An 18,885-nucleotide genomic window follows, 5' to 3' on the forward strand; every position below is an offset into this window, starting at 1 on the left:
AGTTTATGCTATCTGGTCTTTATAGGGAAGTCTTTCTGATTCTGATATTACTAATTTGTTGCTCTAATATATTATAAGATGTTTTTATTTTGTAAAGACTTAATAATCAAAACATAAAAATGCTATCGACAGTTGCCCGAAACACGCGTCGTGCACTTTCAAAACAAGCTCTGCAAACAGTGCAAGTTGCATCAAAACACACTTTACCAGCTCTCGATTATGAATACTCGTCATTGGAACCAATCATCCCTGAAGAAATTATGACCCTTCATCATTCTAAACATCATCAAACGTACGTCAATAATTTGAACGCCGCGGAAGAACAGCTACAAGATGCTCTGTCTCAAGGTGATATGAGGAATGTCATTTAATCTAACTCACAGATTCTACTTCAAGATTTTCATTAAATTCAACCTGGACTGGACCGGTTGGGTCAATTTTTTCTGTAATTCGAATTAGGCCCCCTTTGCTTAAAAGTAGTATAAAAAATACTCTCTATTCCAAATCTTTCTATTATGCAATAAAGTTTTGGTCCCTTTAAGATGGAATTATAGAGATAGGTATTTAAATCATCTTTTACTTGAACTTTTTCATTGGTTAATTGGCATCTTATTTCTTCAGGCCACTTACCAAAATTGATATGACTTCAACCAGCACTTCGATTCAACGGAGGAGGCCACGTCAATCACACCATCTTCTGGACCAATCTCTCACCCAACGGTGGAGGCGAACCCAAAGGTAAAGACACTCCTTATATGTCGGCCAGATTGGTTATTCCGAGATTAGGTTCTTTAAATTCTACCTGATTCGCGAAAATAATTCTACGCGAAAATCTATCCACTTAAGGTGATCTGAAACTAACTGTCCTATGATTTAAAACGTGGTCGATTTATATATCTGGCCTATCCAAAGATAAAGGAGAAAAAATGGATATGAGACGAGTGAAGAAGAATTTTATTAAATTTACGGTATAGGTATATATTTACAAGGTAAATAATTAAGAAAAAAATCCACGATGAGAAAAATAATTTACAAACATTGAAAAATGAGAAAAAATCTGCAAAGAAAAAACAAAATTATTTATAAAAAAGCTATTACAAAATCCAAGGTTAAAATTTTTTGATTTTTATGAAAATATTAAAAAAACGTTTGATAAAAAAATATATAAATATATAGACACAACGGCTGATGAATGGAATCAGAGAAATCTATGTCCGAAATATTTGGTTCGGTATGCTTCTGCTTGTCGCCTGAAAACGTAAGAAAAGAAGGACCAACGATTAAAATATTATACAAAAAGTCTAAGTCAAGTGCCAAAAAAAAGGAAAACGTCCTCCATTTCAAAACTTTTGAGTTTTGTCTCAGATACATTTGCTGTTTTACTGTATTGAAGGCATTGCCAGTTTAAGTTTACTTGTCCATCATCACATAGACACATTCTTGATTGACCACTTAACCAATCAGGTCTAATTAATTAATAATGGAAACACAAAGAAATAAAGATTCTACTGAAATCTACTTGCTTACATGTTGTGTTTGTTTGAACCATCACGAAGGTTGGATGCTTCTGCAATGTCACCTGGACCATCCTCGAAATAATTTTGCAAAAAGTTGTAAATTCTGAAAAACGAAGAAAATGAAGAAATGAGTTATCATCATTCGTTTTTGATTTATAATGTCATCCAAACATTAATCGCGTAATTTTATCAATACAATATTCTAGCGATAAGTCAACACCATCTCGGGCCTCGTTTTCAAATGAAATGATTACTTCAAACGACATTTACACATGTAATATGTTTTCCCAAAAGACCGTTTTCAATTTTGATACAGTACCGCAAACTCTTGAAAACATCAATTATGTCTGACGACATTGAAGTATCCTGGCAACAAGTCATTGAGAACGAGGTTGGTAATTATTTAATCATTTTCGAGAAGAGGTGTATCCGATTGGAATTCGATAACTTGCTTGAACAAATACCGAAGAACAAAATCGAAAACGGTAAAATGACAACTACTTCGAATCAAATTCGACAATCAAATTTTAATTGATCAATTAGATTCGATTTAATTCGATTGGTCTGGTGTTCGTTTCTTTTCGATTGCAATCGTGTGATAACGAATCGATTACACGGAGATGAACATAATCGATGACAGTCTTATTGTCGAGATCTTCGTAAAGAGGGTTCATCTGGTGAGCCATCAATAATTGAAGAATATCTGCTCGTCCATCAATGACTGCAATGTGAGCTGCGGTTCTATAAGTTGAAGTTGAAAAAGTTAAAGGATGGGAATTGCATATTGATACATTTATTCCATTTTGTCATAAGACTTGAATTTGAATGTTAACAATGTTATCTTTTTCGGCAATTGGATATGCGATTTCCTCAAAAGCCCTGGAGAGCTATCAATATAGGAGATTATCTTCCAACTAAAGCCAAAACAAAGCAGATATAAGTAGAAAATAATGTTGTTGCAATCACTTACCGCCCGTTGCCTTCTCTGGCGTTCACATCGAGTCCTTGGTGCAACATGTAATCGATACACTTCAGAACAACGATGTGTTTATTGTTCATCAAAGCCATATGTAGAAAGCTCATTTCGCCCAATCTGCTTTCAGTCTGTGAAGAAAATTGGATATTGAAATTTCAATAAGTTTCAAGTCAACATACTATTCCATTACATTAAAATAGCTAAGATAAGAGCCTAGAAGACAAATTTTTCTGGAGTGTTATAAGCAGACTTTGAACAATGTTAAGTGGAAGAAATTTGCCTCAATGCCTCTTGGTGATAAACATGTATATCGAAGATGTCATTATGATTCAATCTAGAACCTAGGCCTCCCAAAGGGAGGGTGCGTGCGGTGTATAACTTACGTTTGTTCTTAGTGAGACGTCCCACAGAAGTTTGAACATCTCGAAGCGTTCATCACCATAGAAATGCAATAAATAAGTTAAAGCATCGCGAGAATCTTGTGCCTTGATACGTGTGTTAGCGCCTGCTTTGATCAACGCTTTGACGCACTCGATGGAACCGACTTCCATGGCCTAAACGAGAGAAAGTTCATCATATGTGTTAATATGGTCATTGTATAGTGTATAGCCGGCACTCGAGAACACACTCGATTTTTTTATGTTAACTGGTGGAGCCAGAATCACCGAAAAGAGTTTACATGTTATACGATCAATTGAATCTCCATTGAAAATACAGCTCAAAATCTCGGACAACGAATATGTCACAAAATTCACTGATGTAGAAGAATGTTCCTAGCTAATGGAATTGATCTTTATTCATAATTCTCACTAAAAAAAAAACCTGTCTTAAGAAAACCTTTAAAGTTACTCGGTTTTAACACCGTCAAACATAAATGACCAGTCACTTACTTTATAGAGTGGAGTTTTGCCATGGTTGTCTTGCTTGTTGACATCGACACCAGGACATCTCAATAAGATATTTAAAGTTTTAATGCATCCCCAAGAAGCGGCGAAGTGCAGTGCGGTCCTGTGAAAGTGAAGAGAGACACATTAAAAGATATAGTCCCCATGGATATAAAATTACCTCAAATTAGAGTGCGAATACGATAAATGATGCTCAAAAGCTTCTTCGTGTGAACAGTCCAAAATTAATACAGTCAACTCGCTTTAGTTCGAACTTCTATTATTTGAATCTTTCTGTAATTTGAACTAAAATATTGTTCCCTTTTGGTTGAAAAGTAGTTTAATTTACTCTCTGTAATTCGAATATTTCTCCGATTTGATAACATTTTTGGTCCACCGAAGATCGAATTAGACAGAGAGAAAGTCAACCGTATTAACAATTTTTATCATCCTGGGACAAACCAGGCGAGTAAACCTTTTGGCTTTGTTTTATAATTGTAGCATAAGACTACTCTGCTTTGTATTTTAACCCTTCTAGCTTACTCATCAAATTCTTAGAACTATCTTTCATATTTTAGTCCATCATTTTACCTCTTTTGTGCGTCAACTCTGTTGATTTTCTGTTGAAACTTATCTTCCTTCAACACCTTACGTAATTTCTTCAATTTGCCTTTCCAGGCGAATCTAAAAGTAGAATAGTAGAAAGATTGAAAATGAATCTTTATTCGTATTTGTGTTTGAATTTTCTTTGGTCTGTCTCTACCTGGAACCGACCCCACATCTATACAGAATTTCTAAGGTTTTGCGTAGAATCTTTCTCAAAAGAGACAATATATAACAAAGATTGTATGATTGTACTGCTTTAAACGGTGTGAATTTTTGTGTACAGAATAGCAAAGCCAAAATTGACTTTCATCAACGAAGTTTTTTTGTCTACCATAGTAAAAAGAAATTAAAAGAATGATTTGTCATTCAATAACGGACATACCTCAAAATAGCGGAAAGTTCCTCCTCTTTTACTGTCCAATTAGGATAACTGCCTTCTTGAATTTTTCGTCGGACGCGCGGCTCTTCGACGTAACGTGGTGGTACACCGTAATCATACGCGTTATCGATCAAGAACTTGCAATACGCATCTGCAGACATACGGTGACCGGCACCTTCGTCAATCGTCAACGCGTTCGCGACTTCGTGACGAAACTTCTCCATCAATTCTTCTGTGTTCTCACGGCGTTCATCTAACGTCATTGCGGACGCTTCGTAACGTCGATGTTTCGGAACCGGAACGATTGTCCGGTTTCCAATAAATAAGCCGGTTTGTTTTTCGCGTTCGGTTTTCTTTTTCTCATGTTGTCGCCTGAGATCAGCGTCAAACCTTTTGCTCAGGTTATAGAAAGCACTTTTTCGTTCTTTGCCTGTTTTTTGTGGTACGTAGACCGTGGCTCTCTTGACGGAAGCATTGACTTGCGCTACAGCTTTATTTACTTTGTCGTTGTATGTTTCTGGATGGACAGAATATTTGATTGGAAGCTGTGGCAAAACTTCTTTTCGCTCACTCGCTTGATCTGTGAAACCAAAAAGTAACGCAAAATGTTTAGATTATTGACAGTGACCTTCTTAGGAGACACTTTAAACGTTTCTCATTTAAGTTTAGATACCACTAATTTTTCTTTGAAACTTAAAAATTGCGGGGTATGTTATTTTAACAACACAATGAAAAGGTCTCCTCACCTTTATTTTGCTTGGCAGATTTGGCAGCTTCTCGTTTCTTTTTCAAGTTTTCTTGAAATTTATCTAACGTCTTTTGGTCTTCCTCGTCCATCTCATGAAACAACTTGCAACCGTTGCTCAATTCTCGATCCTTTACTGGTCCATGTTCATCTGAAAGTCCATGTCCTCCGAGATAATCGTTAACAATCGCACGGTAATGCTTGACACGTTCACCAGACAAAAGTCCTGGGTCCATGATATTTGTAATACGCTCAACTTCAGTCAAACTTCGGCGAACGGAATCGAACTGCATGAAACGCATCATGGTTTTATCCAAAGCCTCCTCGCTAATGGTGGAGTCCAATTTCCTCAACTCATCCTTAAGCTCTGGAGTGCACAGCTCCAAGCATTCTTTAAACACGACTCTGGCTTTCCATTGAGCTTTAGCCTCCATTTCGACTTCTTTTAGATGTTTCAATTCAACATTGACTTCTGATTGAACCTCGGGCATTCCTGATGACTCAGGGTATTGCAAGGAAGATGTCTTCATTCGTTTCTCAGATGGAGTTGGTCGTAAGTACAATGATGTGCTTGGTGCAACTTTCTTAGGTTCAAGGTCATTCATGTATCGAGAGAATCTCCTTTTATGATTTGATGATACCAATGTTGGTTCTTGTGATATTTTTAAACATCCAAAGACAGTAGAGTTTGAGGATCTAGATAAATTTGGCTTACTATCTGCCATGGCTCCACTTGTTAGACAGTTCTCATAGAAATTAACGTTGGGTTTGATGCATTGCATGGATTTCCGTCGACCCCCGCTCAAATTGATGCGGTTCTCACGCTCTGTGGAAATAATATTAAAGCATAATCAAGTTTATTTTGGTCACTTTGCTGTGAAAGAATCTGAACTGATGTGATTTCAAGACGTCTGAGCCGTCTTGTTCTCGACCCAACGGAACTTGGGAAATCATGCAAATTATTCGACAGCGTAAATGGATTTCATTCGAGAAAAATAGCTCCTATTCACTCCTAAGAAAAGCAAAGAAATTAAACAACTTACCCATGATTTGTTCAACACGTTTCTCCATCTCTTTTACGCGACTTTGCTTCTTAGCGTAATGTTGTTTTTCAGGCGCGTTAAAGCAGCTTTCCCACTCTCCCTTCTCTTGCTTTTGATTCAAAAGGAAGGATCTCTCTTGAATCACCTGTTCAACGACATCCCGCTCCTCTTGCCAAAGACCCAAGTCTTGGCACGGCAAAACAAAAACCTTTAAAGAGTTCCTCATTTTTATGACGAACTGATGGTTTTTATTTTGAAAAATCTAAATTCTCTGTTCCTGCAACAGAGTCTGGTTGATTTTTGATTGAATTGACTTCTTTTAATCCAATTAAAATATATTGCACTATAAATCCAACTCAAAAAGCTCTTTTCAAACTTTTACGGCTTGATAGGTTGGGTTTTCGAACGAAACTGGATTGAATTCATAAAAGTCGCATTCTTTATATTATTTGACGTCAATAAGTTTTTGTGACGTCAATTTTTGATATCTTAAATCAATTTCATCGAATTTTGGTATTTTCCTATCGCGAAAGTAAGTCTTTATTGATCAATACGGCGAAAGTCTAAAAAAAATATTTCTTGAAAATAGTTTTATAAAAGATATTTCAGGATGATTTTAAGATAAGAATTTTAAGCGATTTCAATAGATTTTGATTGTAATCAATTTTTACAGAAGTTGGTGAATAACAAAAAATCGAAAAATAGCTTCATTCCGATCTTGAATTCAAAAGTATTTCATTTTATTCTCTTTATCTCTTGCAGGTGATTTGTTAGCAGCGATCGTTCGTGATTTCGGATCATTTGCAAACATGAAAGAACAATTGACGAATGCAACTGTTGCTGTTCAAGGCTCCGGTTGGGGATGGCTGGTAAGTGCTGGATAACTAGTTTTTGTGCGAAGAAGTCGCTTCGCTTTTTTCGTTTTGTTATAAATTCACGTAAATTCAAACCCGTGAAGCACAATGTATCGCGTATAATATTAATATATTTTATTGGCCCTTTTACGCCGGCCCTAATTTAACGCGGGCCCCTTTTACGCCAAAATTTGTAAAAATGGCTACTTATACTTCAAATTCGTAAATAATGTTTAAAAAATTCGGTAGTAAATTGTTGAAAATCCCATTCAAAATTACTGATTTTCGTGTAAGGTCTTAGATATGGATAATTTTTGTCTTCGAATCATACCTAAAATCCTTTAAATTGAAAAATAATGATAGAAAATGAACGCCACTTTTAGGTAAAAATTGCAAAATCTTGGCACTTATTACGCCACGTGCCCAAAAATAACGCCAATAAAGGGCCGGCGTAAAAAGGGCCGATAAGGTAAGTCTTTGAGAACGAGGTTTGCAATTATTTTATGCATTTTCGAGAAGAGTGTATTCGCGAAAATTGCTTTCCTTAAAAATGGGGGGGGTGGAGGATATAACAATTTTCAGTGATATACCCCTCGGACAAAGTGACTTTTGGCTCCCCGTACAATTTTGATGATTTTCCTACCACCTGGACAATATATCCTCCACCCCCCATGTACGGATATTTTCTGGAAGAGCCCATTTCGTCGGTTTTGTTATTAAAATATTAGTTTGGCCATCTCTTTGTAACACTTCTTTCCTTGCCAACCGACAGGGTTATGATAAAAAGACTTCGATGTTAACAATCGATGCCATGGCAAACCAAGACCCTCTACAATCGACCACTGGTAAGGAAATTGCATTAGTATCTTTTACAGACATTCATAAATTTTTTAAGTATGTTTAAAGTTTTAAGCAAAATGAGACTTAATTTTCCAGCTTTATTATCCTTGGCTACGTCATATCTTCCTTCGTTTCCAGCGTAAAACTCCTACTCGAGTAAGGCCTAAAAGCCTGGAGCTGTATATTATGTAGACTATATTATCCCTGAAAATTACTGAAATAAAAATTATGATAGAAAATGATGCTAAAACTACTTTAAACAGGTCATTCAAGAAAATCAATGACATTAAATTAACCATTGTTAACCCTTAGTGTCAAATCGCCACAGCCAGGATACCCATCAAAATAATATCATTCATTCCGTTTCTTTATTTCAGGACGTATCCCGTTGCTTGGTATTGACGTTTGGGAACACGCTTATTACCTACAGTATAAGAACGTTCGTCCGGATTACGTCAAAGCCATCTTCGATATTGTCAACTGGTCAAATGTATCTGAACGATACGAGAACGCTATGTGATTGTAGAGAAAGAACTTAAATTACTGTTTTCATTTCCTGGCTGGATTGAATGACCAGGTCAAGGGTAATCTCTTCAAAAAATTTTGAAAATCCAGGTCTGGATCAATTTTTGTAAAAAACTAAATATGACGAATTTAACTTTTTTTTTAATTTACGAATTAAAATTTCTTCATTAGAAATTTTAGAAAGAATATATTTTTAACAACTAGATATGTCAAAATATATTTCGGTTACTCTCTCCCCACCCATTGTCTGAACAAATACAAATACAAGGAAATGCTGCATTGAATTATCTTTCAGATTACAATTCGGTTGAGACCTCTATGCAAACTGTTTGTCTATCTATGACTTGTGACGTAGAAGACATTTTTTCAAATAAAGCCTCGTCCCGTTAATGAAACAATGTTTTTGGTAACATGACTTATTATCAAACTTTCTTTTAGTTTATGCTATCTGGTCTTCATAGGAAAGTCTTTCTGATTCTGATATTACTAATATGTTGCTCTAATATATTATAAAATGTTTTCATTTTACAGAGACTTAATAATTAAAACATAAAAATGCTATCGACAGTCGCCCGAAACACGCGTGGTGCACTTTCAAAACAAGCTCTGCAAACAGTGCAAGTTGCATCAAAACACACTGAATACTCATCATTGCAACCAATCATCCCTGAAGAAATTATGACCCTTCATCATTCTAAACATCATCAAACGTACGTTAATAATTTGAACGCCGCGGAAGAACAATTACAAGATGCTCTGTCTCAAGGCGAGTAATGTCATTTAATCTCACAGATTCTACTTCAAGATTTTCATTAAATTCAACCTGTTCAATTCAAACTGGACCGATTGGGTCAATTCTTTCTGTAATTCGAATTAGGCCCCCTTTGCTTAAAAGTAGTATAAAAATACTCCCTATTCCAAATCTTTCTATTATTTAATAGAAGTCTTGGTCCCTTGATGGAATTATAGAGGTAGGTATTTAAACCATCTTTTACTTGAACTTTTTCATTGGTTGATTGGCATCTTATTTCTTCAGGCGACGTACCAAAAGTGATATGACTTCAACCAGCACTTCGATTCAACGGAGGATTCCACGTCTAATCACACCATCTTTCTGGACCAATCTCTCACCCAACGGTGGAGGCGAACCCGAAGGTAAAGACACTCCTTATATGTCGGCCAGATTTGTTATTCCGAGATTAGGTTCTTTAAATTCTACCTGATTTGCGAAAATAATTCTACGCGAAAATCTATCCACTTAAGGTTATCTGAAACTAATTGTCCTATGATTTAAAACGTGGTCGATTTATATATACTAGACCAGCGTCCGAGATTCAAAAAAGGCCTTTAAAATGGTTTTCGTAGGGCACCCCTTAGATCAGGGCAAATTTTTGATATTATGCTCCTAATAGGGTGTAAAATTGAAAAAAAAAATTTGCCCTTCGAATCTCCTGCAGTTTTCGAGTGAATCGAATTTTAGTTAATCGATAGAACTTATCAAGGGTCCCCCCTTTACTAATGGTTTTTTCGAAGTCTGAAAATCAAATATTTGAGAATACCAACGGATTCAGCGTGAAAGTAGATAAAGAAAATGGGGTTATTTGTTAAGTTTCGACCACCTGGTGCCGAGAAATGGCATTTTTAAGGCGAAAAATCGACATTTTTGGCGTTTTCCGATGACGTCAGCATTTTCCTATGAGCATTTTCAGAAAAAATCATTCCCACAGCTGGATAGCCCTGAATTAGTAGTATCCAAAAATGATATGGTTTGTCAACTTTCAATGTATAGATCTCGAGATAATGCATTTTTAAGGTGGATAAATATGCTGAAAAACTGCTGACTCAGCAAAAAATATCCATAATTTTCAATATTTAAACTAAAATATCTCGAGATCTAGACATCGAAAGTTAACAAACCATACCATTTTTGGATACTTCTAATTCAGGGCTATCCAGTTGTGGGAATGATTTTTTCTGAAAATGCTCATAGGAAAATGCTGACGTCATCGGAAAACGCCAAAAACATCGATTTTTCGCCTTAAAAATGCCATTTCTCAGCACCAGGTGGTCGAAACTTAACAAATAACCCAATTTTCTTTATCTACTTTTCACGCTGAATCCGTTGGTATCCTCAGATATTTGATTTTCAGACTTCGAAAAAACCGTTAGTAAAGGGGGGACCCTTGATAAGTTCTATCGATTAACTAAAAATCGATTCACTCGAAAACTGCAGGAGATTCGAAGGGCAATTTTTTTTGTCAATTCTACACCCTATTAGGAGCATAATATCAAAAATTTGCCCTGATCTAAGGGGTGCCCTACGAAGTGACACAATCCACTGCCTCGGCTGCTGGTCTAACCTGGCGTATCCAAAGATAAAGGAGAAAAGACGGATATGAGACGAGTGAAGAAGAATTTTAATAAATTTACGGTATAGGTATATATTTACAATGGTAAATAATTAAGAAAAAAATCCACGATGAGAAAAATAATATACAAACATTGGAAAATGAGGAAAAAATCTGCGAAGAAAAAACAAAATTATTTATGAAAAAGCTATTACAAAATCCTAGGTTAAAATTTTTTGATTTTTATGAAAATATCAAAAAAACGTTTGATAAAAAATTATATAAATATATAGACACAACGGCTGATGAATGGAATCAGAGAAATCTATGTCCGAAATAATTGGTTCGGTATGCTTCTGCTTGTCGGCTGAAAACGAAAGAAAAGAAAGACCAACGATTAAAATATTGTACAATGAGTCTAAGTCAAGTGCCTACAAAAAGGAAAACGTCCTCCATTTCAAAGTGAGTTTTGTCTCAGATACATTTGCTGTTTACTGTATTGAAGGCATTGCCAGTTTAAATTTACTTGTCCATTATCACATAGACACATTCTTGATTGACCACTTCACCAATCAGGTCTAATTAATTAATAATGGAAACACAAAGAAAGAAAGATTCTACTGAAATCTACTTGCTTACATATTGTGTTTGTTTGAGCCATCACGAAGGTTAGAGGCTTCTGCAATGTCACCTGGACCATACTCGAAATAATTTTGCAAAACGTTGTAAATTCTGAAAAACGAAGAAAATGAAGAAATGAGTTATCATCATTAGTTTTGAATTCAAAATGTAATATAACAATTCAACCTCCACCTTAATTTCCTTAATTTTCATTAAACTCGCTTGAAGTTTGATAAATCTTAGAACAAATATACCGAACAAAATCGAAATGACAGCTACTTCGATTCAAATTATATTCATAGTTTCTAGAGGGGTCAAGACCCCCCTACTTAGGTAAGAGGACCCCCCCCCTTAAGTGCTAACCCCCCTTAGGAAATTCATTTAAAATTTCACACCCCCTCTTAGGAAATCAGTATAGACCCCCCCCCCCTAAATGTAGGGGGTAGAAACTATGATATTCAATTGAATTCGATCGGTCTGTGTTATTTTCCTTGTAAAGGCGATCATGTGATAGAGAATCGATTGCGATCGTGTGATAAAGAATCGATTGCACGAAGACTTACTTGGAGTCGGGTTGAGCATAATCGATGACAGTCTTATTGTCGAGATCTTCGTAAAGAGGGTTCATCTGGTGAGCCATCAATAATTGAAGAATATCTGCTCGTCCATCAATGACTGCAACATGAGCTGCGGTTCTATAAGTCGAAGTTGAAAGATTTAAAGCATGGAAATTAGATCATGGAGATATATTGGATTCCCCATTCTTGTCTCTAACAACGATGTAATAAGACGTGAGTTTGAATGTTAACAATCTTATCCTTTTTGCCAATTGGACAATTAAAATTTCCCTTGAAGTTCTTCAGGGGAACTAAAAATGCAGAAGAGCTTTAAAATCCAACAAAGCCAAAATAAAAGTAGATACTAGTAGAAAATAATGTTGTTGCAATCACTTACCGTCCGTTGCCTTCTCTGGCGTTCACACCGAGTCCTTGGTGCAACATGTAATCGATACACTTCAGAACGACAATGTGTTTATTGTTCATCAAAGCCATATGTAGAAAGCTCATTTCACCCAATCTGCTTTCAGCCTGTGAAGAAAATTGGAAAATTGAACATTGAAATTTCAATAAGTTTTAAGTCAACATACTATTCCATTACATTAAAATAGCTAAGATAAGAGCCTAGAAGACGAAATGGGAACACATTTTTCGGGAGTGTTATAAGCAGACTTTGAACAATGTTAAGTGGAAGAAATTTGCCTCAATGCCTGTCGAAGATGCCTTCACATTTTAATCTAGGACCTAGGCCTCTTAAAGGGAGAGTGCGGTGTGTAACTTACGTTTGTTCTTGGTGAGACATCCCACAGAAGTTTGAACATCTCGAAGCGTTCATCACCATAGAAATGCAATAAATGAGTCAAAGCATCACGAGAATCTTGTGCCTTGATACGTGTGTTAGCGCCTGCTTTGATCAACGCTTTGACGCACTCGATGGAACCGATTTCCATGGCCTAAATAGAAGAAATTTATTCATATGTAGTAAATATGATTATCATTGTACAGTGTATTGTCGAGCTCGTTCTGATGGTGCCAGAATCACCAAAAAGAGGTTTAATATTCAATTGAATCTCCATTGAAAAACACAGCCCAAGCTCTCTGAAAAAATATACCAACGTAGAAGAATTTCCCTGATGGAATTGATCCTTATTCATAATTTTCGCTAAAACAAAAACATGTTTAAGAAAATCATGAAAGTTACTCGGTCTGAACATCGGCAAACAGAAATGACCATAGTCACTTACTTTATAGAGTGGAGTTTTGCCATGGTAGTCTTGTTTGTTGACATCGATACCAGGACATCTCAATAAGATATTTAAAGTTTTAATGCATCCCCAAGAAGCAGCGTAATGTAGTGCGGTCCTGTTAATGTGAAGAGAAACACATTGAAAAATATAGTCCCCATCGATGTAAAACCACCTCATTAGAGTGTAAATAAGGAAAATAATGGATGACTTGTTCAAATGTTTTGGTTTCTCCGTGTGAGCATTCCCGGAAGGAAACGGCCCAAAACATAAAAACCCTTCTAGTTTACTCGACAAATTCTTAGAACTATCTTTCATATTTTAATCCATCATTTTACCTCTTTTGTGGATCAACTCTGTTGATTTTCTGTTGAAATTTCTCTTCTTTCAACACTTTACGCAATTTCTTCAATTTGCCTTTCCAGGCGAATCTAAAAAAGTGAAAAAGTAAAATGATTGATCTTTATTCGTCTTTGTGTTTAAATTTGCTTTGTTCTGTCTGTACCTATACCCGAACCCATATCTATATAAAAAATCTAAGGTTTGGCGTAAGTTTTTCTTCAATTTTTTTTACGGTGTTCGATACATGTATAGAAATGCCAGTAATTTTGTTGCCTGAATATTGCCACCTGGCAGTAGCAGAATAAAAAACGTGTCTTATCTTCCTTACTAAGGTTCGACGTATAATCTTTCTCAAAAGAAACAATATAAACACAGATTGTACGATTCTACTGTATTACAGTAAACGGTGTAGACTTTTTGTGTACAGAGCACCAAAAAAGCCAAAATAAAGTTCTTATTGTCTACCATAATAAATGAAAATCAACAGAATAATTTGTCATTCATAAACGGACATACCTCAAAATAGCGGAAAGTTCCTCCTCTTTTACTGTCCAATTAGGATAACTGCCTTCTTGAATTTTTCGTCGGACGCGCGGCTCTTCGACGTAACGTGGTGGTACGCCGTAATCATAAGCGTTATCGATCAAGAACTTGCAATACGCGTCTGCAGACATACGGTGACCGGCACCTTCGTCAATCGTCAGCGCGTTCGCGACTTCGTGACGAAATTTCTCCATCAATTCTTCGGCGTTCTCACGGCGTTCATCTAACGTCATTGCGGACGCTTCGTAACGTCGATGTTTTGGGACCGGCATAATTGTCCGATTTCCAATGAATAGGCCGGTTTGTTTTTCGCGTTCGGCCTTCTTTTTCTCATGTTGTCGCCTGAGATCAGTGTCAAACCTTTTGCTCAGGTTATAGAAAGCACTTTTTCGTTCTTTGCCTGTTTTTTGTGGTACGTAGACCGTAGCCTCCTTGACGGAAGCATTGACTTGCGCTACAGCTTTGTTTACTTTGTCGTTGTATGTTTCTGGATGGACATTATATTTGATTGGAAGCTGTGGCAAAACTTCTTTTCGCTCACTCGCTTGATCTGTGAAACCAAAAAGTAACGCAAAATGTTTAGATTATTGACAGTGACCTTATTAGGAGACACTTTCAACGTTTCTCATTTAAGTTTAGATTCCACTAAATTCTTTCTTTGAAACTTATAAATTGCGAAACTTTAGGATATGTTACATGTTTTTTCTTTTATAAGCATAACGTTTATAAGCATATGCAGGCTCGGTTTTGGGTACCTAAACAATGGCTCTATTGTTTGAGAACAATATAATGCTAAGCATATTGCGAGCCTGATGTAGGGGCAGACACTTGCTTATAAAAAAAAAACATGTATTTGAACAACACAATGAAAAAGTCTCCTCACCTTTATCATCTTTAGCAGATTTGGCAATTTCTCGTTTCTTTTTCAAGATTTCTTGAAATTTATCTAACGTCTTTTGGTCTTCCTCGTCCATCTCATGAAACAACTTGCAACCGTTGCTCAATTCTCGATCCTTTACTGGTCCATTTTCATCTGAAAGTCCATGTTCTCCGAGATAATCGTTAACAATCGCACGGTAATGCTTGACACGTTCACCAGACAAAAGTCCTGGGTCCATGATATTTGTAATACGCTCAACTTCAGTCAAACTTCGACGAACGGAATCGAACTGCATGAAACGCGTCATGGTTTTATCCAAAGCCTCCTCGCTAATGGTGGAGTCCAATTTTCTCAACTCATCCTTAAGCTCTGGAGTGCAGAGCTCCAAGCAATCTTTAAACACGACTCTAGCTTTCCATTGAGCTTTAGCCTCCATTTCGACTTCTTTTAGATGTTTCAATTCAACACTGACTTCTGATTGAACCTTGGGCATTCCGGACGACTCTGGGTATTGCAAGGAAGATGTCTTCATTCGTTTCTCAGATGGAGTTGGTCGTAAATTCAATGATGTGCTTGATACAACTTGCTTAGGTTCAAGGTCATTCATGTATCTAGAGAATCTCATTTTATGATATGATGATACCAATGATGGTTCTTGTGATATGTTTAAACATCCAAAGACAGTGGAGTTTGAGTACCTGGATAAATTTGACTTACTATCTGCCACGGCTCCGCTTGTTAGACAGTTCTCATAGAAATTAACGTTGGGTTTGATGCATTGCATTGATTTCCGTCGACCCCCGCTCAAATTGATGCGGTTCTCTCGCTCTGAAGGAATAAAAAGAAACATGGTCAGGTTTTTGTTTTGTTCACCTTCTTTTGGGGGAGGGATCCTGAAGTAAAAATCTTATTTTCTTATCAGTAGAAGAACGAAGAAAGTAATTAATTTACCAATTATATGTTGAACACGTTTCTCCATCTCTTTTACGCGACTTTGCTTCTTGTCGTAATGTTGTTTTTCAGGCGCGTTAAAGCGGCTTTCCCACTCTCTCTTCTCTCGCTTTTGATTCAATAGGAAGGATCTCTCTTGAATCTCCTGTTCAACGACATCCCGCTCCTCTTGCCAAAGACCCAAGTCTTGGCACGGCAAAACAAAAACCTTTAAAGAGTTCCTCATTTTTATGACGAACCGATGGTTTTTATTTTGAAAAAAACTAAATTCTCTGTTCCTGCAACAGAGTCTGGTTAATTTTTAATTGAATTGACTTCTTTTAATCCAATTAAAATATATTTCACTATAACTCCAACTTCAAAAAAGCTCCTTTCAAACTTTTTATGGCTTGGTAGGTTGGGTTTTCAAACGAAACTGAATTGAATTCATGAAAGTGGCTTTCTTTATATTATTTGACGTCAATAAGTTTTTGTGACGTCAATTTTTGATCAATTTCATCGAATTTATTCGTTTTTAACTAATTTAGTCTTATAATATTTAGATTTATTCTAATGTATATCTCTTGGTCCAAATATTATATATTTATTTCATCGAATTTTGGCATTTTCTTATCGCGAAAATAAGTCTTTATTGATCAATACGGCGAAAGACTGAAAAAAAATATTTCTTGAAAATAGTTTTATAAAAGATATTTCAGGATAATTTTAAGATAAGAATTTTAAGCGATTTCAATAGATTTTGATTGTAATCAATTTTTACAGAAGTTGGTGGACAACAAAAAATCGAAAAACTGCTTCATCCCGATCATGAAGAACTCATAAGTATTTTATTTTATTCTCTTTATCTCTTGCAGGTGATTTGTTAGCAGCAATCGTTCGTGATTTCGGATCATTTGCAAACATGAAAGAACAATTGACAAATGCAACTGTTGCTTTTCAAGGCTCTGGTTGGGGATGGCTGGTAAGTGATTGATAACTAAAGTCTATTCACGATAAGTGTGCACTATTTTTTCATTTACCCATAACTTTTGAAGGAATTCTTCAATCTTTATAAATTTGGTATCGTTAGAAAGATATTAGTGAGTGGAACAATTTGGATTAAATAAATCGATAAAAAATTCTGAAAATGAAGATGAAAATGAAGAAGAAAAAAATGAAGATCTTGTAGAAAGGTGCTATAGTTATCATTTTCACTGAAGTGACTCCTTCATTATCGAACGTCATCACTGTGAAAAAATTTCTCAAAAATAAACATTAAGTCAAAAGATATCAAACAAAGTTATAAGCTGATTGACGTCTAAAAACGCTGTTTTCTGCAGTTTTTTGCTGTTTTTTTGCGGTCAATCACTTATTAACTTTGTATCATAACTTTATATTGAATAAATATTTTAATGAAATTTTTTCACAGTGATGATCTCTTAAGATCAAAGAATCTCTCCAGTGAAAATGAAAGTTATAGCACTTTTCTACAAAATCTTCATTTTTTTCTTCTTCATTTTCATCTTCATTTTTAGAATTTTTTTAAAAACTTTTTTATTTCAAATTGTTCCACTCACTAATATCTTTCGAATGATACCAAATTTATAAAGATTGAAGGGTTCCTTCAAAAGTTATAGGTAAAAGAAAAAAAAGTGCACACTTATCGTGAACAGACTTTAGTTATTGCGTGTCGTTTTGTTATAAAACCACGTTAATTAAAACCCGTGAAGCACAATGTGTCGCGTATAATATTTCTAAAAACCTACGAATGAAAAATGTCAAATACACACTTCTTAAGATAAATCAACAGCATTGCGGGCCTCGTTTTCAAACGAAATAATTACTTCAAACCACATTTACATATGTAATATGTTAATATGTTTTCCCAAAAGATCGCGTATTTTGATATAAAACCGTAAAACTAAATATTGCAAACATTATGTCTAACGAGTTTCAAGTATCGTAGCAATAAATCATTTAAAACGAGGTTTTCAATTATTTTATATGCGTTTTCGAGAAAAGTGTATTTACGAAAATCAGCGAAAATTACTTTCCTTAAAAATGCATTTCGTTGATTTTTTATCAAAATATTGGTTTGGCCCACTCCTCTTTTATAACACTCGCTATTCGAACTCTACAGTAGTGGGGAGTCTATTAGACTTGGGTTAGGAAATGTGTTATATTGTTTTCTCCTTGACCAGAAACAAGAAGTAGGTTGGATTAAGGAAAGGTTCGAATAATAGAATTAAAAAGAGAGAGCCACTGTATTGAACAATTTCTTTACCAACCAACAGGGTTATGATAAAAAGACTTCAATGTTGACAATCGATGCCATGCCAAACCAAGATCCTCTACAATCGACCACCGGTAAGAAAAATGCATTAGTATCTTTTATATAGACAATCATGAATTTAAGTTTTTGTAAAGTTTTAGGTAAAATGAGACTTAATTTTCTAGCTTTATTATCCCTGAAAATTACTGAAATAAAGATTATGATAGAAAAGGATGCTAAAACTACTTTAAACAGGCCATTCAAGAAATTTCATGACATTAGATTAACCATTGTAAACCCTTAGTGTCAAATCGCCAGAGCCCGGATGAGATGGAGCTTTTATAAGATTTTTTAATAATTGGTCATTTGAAGTAATAAAAATGACGCGTTCTTAAGAAAAAGTAACAAAATTGTTTTATTACCCGTTAACGACCAACCAAATCAAATAAGAGCTTGTAAAAACTCCAACTCGTCCCCAAGAGCCAGGCTACCCATCAAAATAATGTCTTTCATTCCGTTTCTTTTTTTCAGGACGTATCCCGTTGCTTGGTATTGACGTTTGGGAACACGCCTATTACCTACAGTATAAGAACGTTCGTCCGGATTACGTCAAAGCCATCTTCGATATTGTCAACTGGTCAAATGTATCTGAACGATACGAGAACGCTATGGGATAGTAGGAAAGACCTTATTATACTGTCTTCATTTTCTGTCATCTCGTGGAAAATTTCTTTAAAATCCAGCGCTGACAGGCTGAGAGCTATGATTGATTGGAACTT

General features: G+C 35.6%; 5 protein-coding genes across 5 annotated transcripts; 2 read left to right on the plus strand and 3 right to left on the minus strand.

Moving 5' to 3' along the window:
• Positions 1-101: 101 nt before the first annotated feature.
• Positions 102-8,574, plus strand: LOC136815119 (superoxide dismutase [Mn], mitochondrial-like). Its single transcript, XM_067071559.1, has 4 exons — positions 102-348; positions 6,913-7,019; positions 7,777-7,849; positions 8,222-8,574. Exons 1-4 carry the CDS (start codon positions 120-122, stop codon positions 8,362-8,364), a joined length of 552 nt encoding a protein of 183 aa, XP_066927660.1. The 5' UTR covers positions 102-119; the 3' UTR covers positions 8,365-8,574.
• Positions 2,680-6,517, minus strand: LOC136815082 (uncharacterized). The gene is made up of 7 exons (XM_067071524.1): positions 6,151-6,517; positions 5,109-5,933; positions 4,366-4,942; positions 3,969-4,061; positions 3,384-3,501; positions 2,877-3,047; positions 2,680-2,706 (listed from the first exon to the last, which is right to left on the minus strand). The coding sequence occupies exons 1-7, from the start codon at positions 6,374-6,376 to the stop codon at positions 2,680-2,682; spliced, it is 2,037 nt and encodes a 678-aa protein (XP_066927625.1). The 5' UTR covers positions 6,377-6,517.
• Positions 8,575-8,924: 350 nt separating the features above from the next.
• On the plus strand, positions 8,925-18,884 carry LOC136815090 (superoxide dismutase [Mn], mitochondrial-like). The gene is made up of 5 exons (XM_067071529.1): positions 8,925-9,139; positions 9,406-9,524; positions 16,710-16,816; positions 18,129-18,201; positions 18,638-18,884. Exons 1-5 carry the CDS (start codon positions 8,925-8,927, stop codon positions 18,781-18,783), a joined length of 660 nt encoding a protein of 219 aa, XP_066927630.1. The 3' UTR covers positions 18,784-18,884.
• On the minus strand, positions 13,474-14,638 carry LOC136815087 (uncharacterized). Its single transcript, XM_067071526.1, has 2 exons — positions 13,998-14,638; positions 13,474-13,570 (listed from the first exon to the last, which is right to left on the minus strand). The coding sequence occupies exons 1-2, from the start codon at positions 14,294-14,296 to the stop codon at positions 13,474-13,476; spliced, it is 396 nt and encodes a 131-aa protein (XP_066927627.1). The 5' UTR covers positions 14,297-14,638.
• LOC136815088 (uncharacterized) lies at positions 14,355-16,256 on the minus strand. Its single transcript, XM_067071527.1, has 4 exons — positions 15,856-16,256; positions 14,908-15,732; positions 14,495-14,574; positions 14,355-14,366 (listed from the first exon to the last, which is right to left on the minus strand). Exons 1-4 carry the CDS (start codon positions 16,079-16,081, stop codon positions 14,355-14,357), a joined length of 1,143 nt encoding a protein of 380 aa, XP_066927628.1. The 5' UTR covers positions 16,082-16,256.
• Position 18,885: the final 1 nt, after the last annotated feature.

The sequence above is a fragment of the Clytia hemisphaerica genome, unplaced genomic scaffold (genome assembly GCF_902728285.1).
Source record: "Clytia hemisphaerica strain Z4C2 unplaced genomic scaffold, Clytia hemisphaerica genome assembly, whole genome shotgun sequence".
In the NCBI taxonomy this organism is placed as follows: Eukaryota; Metazoa; Cnidaria; class Hydrozoa; order Leptothecata; family Clytiidae; genus Clytia; species Clytia hemisphaerica.

Coding starts and splice junctions, on each gene's coding strand:
- LOC136815119 (XM_067071559.1), top strand. CDS start 120: ATGCTATCGACAGTTGCCCGAAACACGCGTCGTGCACTTTCAAAACAA. Junction 349..6,912: donor ACAAGATGCTCTGTCTCAAG/GTGATATGAGGA, acceptor TATCTCTTGCAG/GTGATTTGTTAGCAGCGATC. Junction 7,020..7,776: donor GCTCCGGTTGGGGATGGCTG/GTAAGTGCTGGA, acceptor GCCAACCGACAG/GGTTATGATAAAAAGACTTC.
- LOC136815082 (XM_067071524.1), bottom strand. CDS start 6,376: ATGAGGAACTCTTTAAAGGTTTTTGTTTTGCCGTGCCAAGACTTGGGT. Junction 3,502..3,968: donor AGAGTTGACGCACAAAAGAG/GTAAAATGATGG, acceptor TCACTTTCACAG/GACCGCACTGCACTTCGCCG. Junction 3,048..3,383: donor GCAAAACTCCACTCTATAAA/GTAAGTGACTGG, acceptor TCTCTCGTTTAG/GCCATGGAAGTCGGTTCCAT.
- LOC136815090 (XM_067071529.1), top strand. CDS start 8,925: ATGCTATCGACAGTCGCCCGAAACACGCGTGGTGCACTTTCAAAACAA. Junction 9,140..9,405: donor GATGCTCTGTCTCAAGGCGA/GTAATGTCATTT, acceptor TTATTTCTTCAG/GCGACGTACCAAAAGTGATA. Junction 9,525..16,709: donor CGGTGGAGGCGAACCCGAAG/GTAAAGACACTC, acceptor TATCTCTTGCAG/GTGATTTGTTAGCAGCAATC.
- LOC136815087 (XM_067071526.1), bottom strand. CDS start 14,296: ATGCCGGTCCCAAAACATCGACGTTACGAAGCGTCCGCAATGACGTTA. Junction 13,571..13,997: donor GAACTTTCCGCTATTTTGAG/GTATGTCCGTTT, acceptor TCACTTTTTTAG/ATTCGCCTGGAAAGGCAAAT.
- LOC136815088 (XM_067071527.1), bottom strand. CDS start 16,081: ATGAGGAACTCTTTAAAGGTTTTTGTTTTGCCGTGCCAAGACTTGGGT. Junction 15,733..15,855: donor ACGTGTTCAACATATAATTG/GTAAATTAATTA, acceptor TTATTCCTTCAG/AGCGAGAGAACCGCATCAAT. Junction 14,575..14,907: donor ATCTGCTAAAGATGATAAAG/GTGAGGAGACTT, acceptor TTGGTTTCACAG/ATCAAGCGAGTGAGCGAAAA.